This window comes from Lutra lutra, chromosome 9 (assembly GCF_902655055.1).
Source record: "Lutra lutra chromosome 9, mLutLut1.2, whole genome shotgun sequence".
Classification (NCBI taxonomy): Eukaryota; Metazoa; Chordata; class Mammalia; order Carnivora; family Mustelidae; genus Lutra; species Lutra lutra.
In genome coordinates, this window is record NC_062286.1 from 61472066 (window position 1) to 61481179 (window position 9114).

Consider the following 9114-nt stretch of genomic DNA (forward strand, 5'->3'; position numbering starts at 1 on the left):
AATTACTCTTAGTTTATTTTCCCTTGTCTTTATGTTTTTGAGTGGTAAGTCAGAACTATTATATCTGAAGTACATGTAACTACCAGTGTAGAATTTTAGTTGTCAAGTTGGATTTCACTGGATTTTGTTTTTTAGGTGAGATGGTTACAAAGCAACCACTGATTAGAAGTATGCGAACAGTAAAAAGGGAAACTTTAAAGTTAATATCTGGTTGGGTGAGCCGATCCAATGATCCACAGATGGTATGTGAAATGTTACACTTTTTAAGTGAATGCTGTATTCTCTGATATGTGCATATAGCTCATTTAAAGGTAATTTAAATGGTAGGTTTGGCATTATCTTGCAGTGTCCTCTATTTTTCAGACTCCTTGAATACTTGAAAATACTATTATGTATACCATCTTCCTAAGAAATTGCTGTTAGTAGGGGACAGTAATGATGAGTAACAAAGTGCCTTGAGTCCCTTTTTCCCCTGTGGATAGTAAACATTCTGATGAAATGTTTTCTTCATGAAGTGTTTCTTCATTAATCTTCAGAATAACTTACAAAGCTGTCATTAGTTTGCCTCTGTAGTGAAAGTAAGGAAGTAAGGGCCTTCCCAGTGGAAGTTTTTTGTTTGTTTTTTGTTTCTTTGTTTGTTTGTTTGTTTTTAAAGATTTTATTTATTTATTTGAGAGAGAGACAGTGAGAGAGAGCATGAGCGAGGAGAAGGTCAGAGGGAGAAGCAGACTCCCCATGGAGCTGGGAGCCCGATGTGGGACTCGATCCCGGAACCCCGGGATCATGACCTGAGCCGAAGGCAGTCGTCCAACCAACTGAGCCACCCAGGTGTCCCCCCAGTGGAAGTTTTAAGTCTGTTTTACTCTTCTTTCTTTTAGTTTTAAATCATTTCCAGAAAGGAAAATGGTTTTTCAGAAACTAAACGAGGCTCCATATATGCCTCAACTTGGGAAAATGTGTTAGTACTTTCTTTAAGTGTGTATTTTTAATTTATTCTACCATTTCATTCTCTTCATCCTTGGAATATTACAAGGAATCCTGTCATGTTAATCTTTGCTGTATGCAAATAAATAGTGGTTGATAAGTGTACTGTTTATTTTCATAACTTTAAAATTTCAGTATTGTTCCTACAGACAAGGAGATACTTTTCAGGGAACTTGTTCAGAAAACAGTTATGGAATTCTCAGCATATCAAATATTGGAAGGTTTCGAACACATGTATTATGAGATCAGAACTTACTTCATATTTGAAATTAGATAAGATGAATGAAAGGAATTGTGAAATTCATAATTACAATAGCTTGGGCAAATTTAGGAGTGTTCGCAATCATAACAAGAAGACAGTATTGTTTTATAGCAAAGATTTGTATTGAGGGTTGGGGCAATGAATTAAATAACTCAAACTTCATGATCTACTTTAAATGGGGGAAGAATTACTGCATTTTAAGAGTAAAATGAGAATCCATTCTGGTCTAACAGAACAAGTGGGTTATCTGAAAAATACTGTGCTTATCCTTAAAATTTTACTAGGCCTATTTTGTATAGTAGGACACTACTAACACTGGTAACCTTTAGTTAGAAGAATTATTATTTGTAATTATTGTCCTTGTCTTAATAAAGAACCTATTAAAGGCATGTAAGTTACACCTTAATATGACCCTGTTTATTGAGACTCATGGAAACTCAAGGTCTTTCTGGTACAATTCTAACTCCTTTTATAATGGTAAATGGTTTTTACTTTTATTTATTATAGTACTTACCAGGTAGCATTCACTAAGTTTAAAAAAATGATAATTGTGAATGAGTGTCTACTCTGTATTAGATATGAGCTGCTTGCTTTTTATAGATATTATTCATTGACAGAATTGATACAGTATTGGTTAGGACTCTGTTTCCTTCCTTTAGGCAAGTTATCCCACGTGCAGTACCCCTAGAATCCTAGTCCTGCCACAGTAATTTGGAGCCAGTCACTTGATTTTGGGCCCAAGTTACCTTTGTAATTACAGATTTGAACTCTGAATATGTCTGTGGATCTTCCCAGCCTATTATGATTTCTTGGTTTCTTTTGGTAAAAAGTTTTAATATCCAAAACCAAATTAAAACGTGGGATTTTCTAGTTTAAAGCAGATACTCAATCTAAATGTCAATACAACACTGATCTGTTTTCGAATGGTTAGCAAGTACATAGAATAAAACCTTAAAGTTTTTATTTTTTTTAAATAGGTAGCTGAAAATTTTGTTCCTCCTCTATTGGATGCGGTTCTCATTGATTATCAGAGAAATGTCCCAGCTGCTAGAGAACCAGAAGTGCTTAGTACTATGGCTATTATTGTCAACAAGTTAGGAGGACATATAACAGCTGAAATACCTCAAATATTTGATGCTGTTTTTGAATGCACCTTGAATATGATAAATAAGGTATGTGATTTACATTTCAATTATGGGAAATTCTGTAGTATATATCCTTTAAGTTAAAAGCATAAATGATAGCTCTGAGATTAACATAAGTTTTTTTTTGTTTTGTTTTGTTTTTTAAAAGATCCTATTTATTTATTTGACAGATCTCAAGTAGGCAGAGAGGGAGGCAGAGAGAGAGGAGGAAGCAGGCTCCCTGCTCCCTGCTGAGCAGAGAGCCCAATGCGGGGCTCCATCCCAGGACCTTGGGATCATGACCTGAGCTGAAGTCAGAGGCTTTAACCCACTGAGCCACCCAGGCACCCCTAGCATAAGTTTTAAGCTCTGGAGTTCAAATATTTGAACTTCTAGACCAGAGAAATACTTACTTTTTTGTTTGTTTGTTTAAGATTTTATTTATTTGAGAGAGAGTACAAGCATGAGTCAGGGGAGGGGTGGAGGTCACTGGAGAAGCAGACTCCCCACTGAGCAGGAAGCCCAGTACTGGATCTCAATCCCAGGACCCTAAACTGACTGAGCCAGACACTAAACCAGCTGAGCCACCCAGGCACTCCAGAAATACTTTTTTAAAAATTTATAATTTAAAAGATCTTGGGGTACCTGTGTGGCTCAGTCAGTTGAGCTTCTTGACTCTTGGTGGTCTCGATCTCCAGGTTTTAAAATAAAGCCCCATCTCCAGGCTCTGCACTTAGTGGGGAGTCTGCTTAAAGATTCTCTCCCTCTGCCCCCTCCCAAGTACACTGTCCCCCTCCTCAAGCAAATAAATCTTTAATTTTAAAAAGATCTTAACAGGGCGCCTGGGTGGCTCAGTGGGTTAAGCCGCTGCCTTCGGCTCAGGTCATGATCTCAGGGTCCTGGGATCGAGTCCCACATCGGGCTCTCTGCTCAGCAGGAAGCCTGCTTCCCTCTCTCTCTCTCTCTGCCTGCCTCTCCGTCTATTTGTGATCTCTCTCTGTCAAATAAATAAATAAAATCTTTTTTAAAAAAATAAAAAGATCTTAACAAAATAGTAAATTAGATAGAGTGTAACATTAAAATAGCAGCTAGCACTTAGTGATAAGTTGCTGCATTTTAAGCATTAAAAATTTAGTGACACTGTCCTGGGATCAAGCCCCGCCATAGGGGCGCTCTGCTTCGTGGGGAGCCACCTTCTCCCCCTCTTTTATTTTATATATATATATATTTTTTTTTTTTTTCTAAGATTTCATTTATTTATTTGACAGACACCGTGAGAGAGCGGACACAAGCAGGGGGAGTGGAGAGGGAGAAGTAGACTCCATGCTGAGCATGGAGCCCAATGTGGAGCTCAATCCCAGGACCCTGGGATCATGAGGCAAGGCAGATGCTTAATGACTGAACCACCCAGGCATCCTGAAATGGGAAAATACATTAACCAAGAAGGGAAAGTGTAGATAAAAGTATACAAATTTACACAGCAGCTAAAAAATTTTCAGATCTGTATTAGTGATCTTGAAGTCACTCATAACATGGTAGTAATAGTCTCAGTGTAACTAGAAAATGTGATGTTCTTTGTGTGGGTTTTGAGGAATTCTTTTATAATGTGACCTTCATTTTAGTAATTCATTTGTGTAATAATTGGTAATTTCATCTTCCATGGGACTCAAATTATATTGTCTTCAGGTTTCCTTCCAGTCACGAGGCCACATGGCTTATGAGGCCCACTAACAACTCCAAACCTTTATACTAAGTTAGGATTTACATTTTCTTTCTTACTTAACATAATAAGGCATTGAAATATTTTGTTCTCACGATTTGTTTTTAGGACTTTGAAGAATATCCTGAACACAGAACGAACTTTTTCTTACTACTTCAGGCTGTCAATTCTCATTGTTTCCCAGCATTCCTGGCTATACCACCTGCACAATTTAAACTTGTTTTGGATTCCATTATTTGGGCTTTTAAACATACTATGAGGAACGTTGCAGATACAGGTAAATATACGTCCTTTTACTCATTTGCCCTACCAATCCACACGCTCTTAGAAATAGATGTGTAGGTATAGTCATATAGATAACACTTGTTGTCAGGGTTTTATTGGAGTGCATCACTTACATGTGTAGGTCTAAGTAAATCCTAAAAGCAGTTGAATCCTCTCTTCCATAGTTGAGTCCACAGGCAATCAAGTTTTACAAGGAGATGGGTGTAAAATTCAAAGTAGAGCGATATCACGTCTCCACATCCTTACAAGTATGTCCTTTTTTCCGTCTGCTTTTCCTTGGTGCCAGTAAGGGTCAAAATAAGGATAAAACACAACATTTTAGCAAGAGAGGTTTTTATTTAGTTTTTAAATAAAAATTGGTTTGTGTAACAGATATGTACTTGGTAATGCTGTTTTCAGAGTTGATTTGGAGAGAATTGACTAAACTTTCAGAAACAGTGGAATGTTGGTAATAGTTACTACTTGGTAGTCTATATCTAAGCAGGTATAGTTGCTAGTTGAACTCCCATTACTCAAGAAAATTTAGGCAAAGAATTGTTAGTCATTAGTGGAGGGGGGTGGTAAGAATGGTTTTTGAATCCAAATAGTTGAATAGGAATTCTGTATGACTGTTTCTAGTCCGTAATAACTTTGTTGGTATTCTCTACATTTTAGGCTTACAGATCCTTTTTACGCTCTTACAAAATGTTGCACAAGAAGAAGCTGCAGCTCAGAGTTTCTATCAGACTTATTTTTGTGATATTCTTCAGCATATCTTTTCTGTTGTGACAGACACCTCACATACTGCTGGTAAGAATTTATAGCCATGGGGGCACCTGGGTGGCTTATTGGGTTAAGCCTCTGCCTTCAGCTCAGGTCATGATCTCAGGGTCCTGGGATCGAGCCCCGCATTGAGCTCTCTGCTCAGCGGAGAGCCTGCTTCCCCTTCTCTCTCTGCCTGCCCCTCTGTCTACTTGCGATCTCTCTCTCTGTCAAATAAATAAAAATAAAATCTTAAAAAAAAAAAATCTATAGCCATGAAAATGTTAAGTGTTCTATTTGTTATTACTGCCTGTTGGAGTTAATAATATTCTTTTTGTCAACAGGTTTGACAATGCATGCATCAATACTTGCATATATGTTTAATTTGGTTGAAGAAGGAAAATAAGTACACCGTTAAATCCTGGAAATCCAGTTAACAACCAGATGTTCATTCAGGAATATGTGGCAAATCTCCTTAAATCTGCATTCCCTCATCTACAAGAGTAAATATGCTTTTTAATATCCGCATACATTTTTCAGTTAAAAAAATAGTGATTATTTAATTGTTGTGTTTTGATTTGCAGTGCTCAAGTGAAGCTCTTTGTGACAGGGCTTTTCAGCTTAAATCAGGATATTCCTGCTTTCAAGGAACATCTTAGGGATTTCCTAGTACAAATAAAGGTATGTGTTTTGTTTGCACTGGAGAAATATTAAGGCTAAATATGATTTAGTTGTTGCATTGTAGAATTAACCACTTTTTTGGTAAAGCAAAATGAATGATACTCAGGCTTACTAGTCCTAGACTGATTCAGAGTGAAAAACTATGAATTTGTAGTTGAGAACAAGATGGGTTTCAAATGTTTTTGGAAAGTTGTTATTAATATAATTCATTTTAGATGATATAAATGTCTTGGAATATTGGGATTACATCCTGCAACTCATTCTTAAATTGTGAAATATGGGGAAAGAAAGACTCTGGGAATTTCATACCCATTTTGTTACGAATCCTTTAGGGAGTTAAGAGAAATAAGCAGATAATCAACTTGTTATTGCTGTTGTTACACAATGCTTCATTTAAATTTATGGGAAGAGGGATTAATCTTCTATTACTTTCTTTTAAAGAAATTTAGAAGTAGGGAGGGCTGGGTGGTTCAGCTGGTTAAGTGTCTGCATTTGGCTCAGGTCATGATTCCAGGGTTCTGGGATCAAGTGTCGGGTAAACCTCCCTGCTCATTGAGGAGTCTACTGCTCCCTCTGGCGGCCATTCTGCTTATGCTCACTCGGGCTCTCTTTCTGACAAATAAATAAAATCTTTTAAAAAAAATTAAAAGAAGAAATTTAAAAGTAACATAATATCTACAAGTGCTTGATGGATTATGTTAACCTGACAAATAAGAATTGGTCACATACATGACTCAGACTGTGAATATATTAGCTAAGTTGTAAGGTAGAGATTGCAAAGGAGAATGAGAATTACCTGAAACAGTTATAAAGTCTTATCACAGTGTAGCTAAACTTTATCATTAATTGTAGGAGAAACAGCTTTTTAAATCTCCTGGCTTATGAAGCATATTTTATATATATATATAAAATAAATATATATATATATAAATAAATATATATATATATATATATGACATCAGACTGTGCCTCTTTTAATAACCTTCTTTATCCTCAACTAACATCTTTGGTTTTAATTCAGCTACACAGAATTGTATCAGTATACTATAATTTAGAGACACCTGGGTGACTCAGTTAAGTGTCTGACCCTTGATCAGGTCATGATTATCTCCAGGTCCTGAGATTGATCCCCATGTGGTGTCGGGCTCCATGCCTAGCACAGAGCCCGTTTGTGCCTCTCCCTCTGCTCCTCCCCCTGTGCATGTGAGCGCTTGTTTTCTCTACTACCTATAATCTTTAAAAATGTATGTATATATACTATAATTTAAACCCAGCCAGTTGAAGGATAGATTTTTATCATCGTTGTAAACAAAACAGGGAGGTGTTTGTCTTGTTTTGTGTGGGGTTTTTTGGGTTTTGTTTGGTTTTTTTCCCCCCTCAAAAACAGTTCATTTTCCAAAATTGAAATTTATTATGTTAATACCTCAACTATCTTGTTTTCACAGGAGTTTGCAGGTGAAGATACATCTGATCTGTTTTTGGAAGAAAGAGAAACAGCCCTTCGGCAGGCTCAGGAAGAGAAACATAAACTTCAAATGTCTGTCCCTGGCATCCTTAATCCACATGAGATTCCAGAAGAAATGTGTGATTAAAATCAGAAGTCATGCTGGTTTTTTTGTTGTTGTTGTTGGGTTCCCCCCCTCTCTGCAACTCTTGTTAGCAGAAGAAAACAGCATCTGGATATTTGTCGACCAAAATGATGCCAATTTGTAAATTAAAATGTCACCTAGTGGCCCTTTTTCTTATGTGTTTTTTGTATAAGAAATTTTCTGTGAAATATCCTTCCATTGTTGAAGCTTTTGTTTTGGTCATCTTTAGTTTGCATGAAGTTAAAAATTAAGGCATTTTTAAAAATTTTACTTCATGCCCATTTTGTGGCTGGGATGGGGGGAGGAGGCAAATTCAATTTGAACATATACTTGTAAATTCTAATGCAAAATTACACAATTTCCTGTAAACAATACCAATTTTTAATTAGGGAGCATTTTCTTTCTAGCCTGTATTTCAGTCTAGAAGAAAAGATAATGAGTAAAACAAATTGCGTTGTTAAGAGGATTCTACGTGCTGCATTGTCTGAAGTTAGCACCTCTTGGACTGAATCGTTTGTCTAGACTACATGCGTTACGAGTCTGTATGGCAAGTTTGCAGCAAGATCATGTGCATATCATCCCATTGTAAAGCGACTTCAAAAAAATATGGGAACACAGTTAGTTATTTTTACACAGTTCTTTTTGTTTTTGTGTGTGTGTGCTGTCGCTTGTCGACAACAGCTTTTTGTTTTCCTCAATGAGGAGTGTTGCTCATTTGTGAGCCTTCATTAACTCGAAGTGAAATGGTTAAAAATATTTATCCTGTTAGAATAGGCTGCATCTTTTTAACAACTCATTAAAAAACAAAACAAAACTCTGGCTTTTGAGATGACTTATACTAATTTACATTGTTTACCAAGCTGTAGTGCTTTAAGAACACTACTTAAAAAGCAAAATAAACTTGGTTTACATTTATTTTTCTTTATTGGCTCAAAATTATTCCTACATTAATGAAAGTGGTTATATGTGTTTTAAGTATTAGGTAACATTAAGTGAAGTTGGACACTGATGATATGCAGATATAACCTCTGGGGTTATTGGGAGTAAAGGCACAGTTGGGTTACTTGAACATGGCTCTGGTTCCCAAGAAACAAATTCCTTCTTTGGCAATTTACCATCCTTTGATCTTTATTTGCAATCAAAAAGCATCTTCCCTTGGTGTTCCTGGTTAGGAATTACCTGTAACAGATTAAAGAGAATGAGAACCCAGGTGTAAGAAGCTAGTGCAGATATTCTTAATTGTATTTTTGTCTAATATAACCCTTGGAAAGTTGCCTTAACCCTTTAGGAAAGGTAAGAGGAAGGGGGGAATGTATAGATGTCCTATAAAACATGAAAGGGGGTAGAACTAAGGGAATAGAAAAGGGAAACTAGCTTGGGTGAACCTGTTTCCAGAGGATTGAATCTAACCTATAAACCTAGACTAAAACCCAAGCATTTGAAGTGCCTTGTGTTCATGCAGAGTCAGCAATTTTGTATAATTACTGTACTCTTCTAATTTTTATAGGCTTTGGCAAAACCATTATTTCGGTAGAATATAATCCTGTGTGAAACTTCTTTCTAGGACAGTAAATGTTAAGACTTGAAATATATTCAAAGAAGAACATTGGAAAGCTTTGTTTCAAACTTTAGCTTTGTTCGTATCTTTGATTTGGTCCTGTTAATTACTGGTTTGGGCCTCAAAACCCCTTAAAACAGGTTTTGTTGGATCAGCCAAAGTTTAGGTTC

The 9114-nt window shown here is 36.4% G+C and overlaps 1 protein-coding gene across 1 annotated transcript in view; it reads left to right on the plus strand.

Moving 5' to 3' along the window:
* XPO1 (exportin 1) overlaps positions 1-8301 on the plus strand; it is a 48246-nt gene extending 39945 nt beyond the window's left edge. Inside the window, 8 exon segments of the mRNA XM_047744649.1 lie at positions 136-242; positions 2224-2418; positions 4199-4367; positions 5030-5164; positions 5461-5517; positions 5520-5619; positions 5701-5797; positions 7243-8301. Of these exon segments, the coding sequence (XP_047600605.1) occupies positions 136-242; positions 2224-2418; positions 4199-4367; positions 5030-5164; positions 5461-5517; positions 5520-5619; positions 5701-5797; positions 7243-7389 (1007 nt within the window). The 3' untranslated portion in view covers positions 7390-8301.
* The last annotated feature ends 813 nt before the right edge of the window (positions 8302-9114 follow it).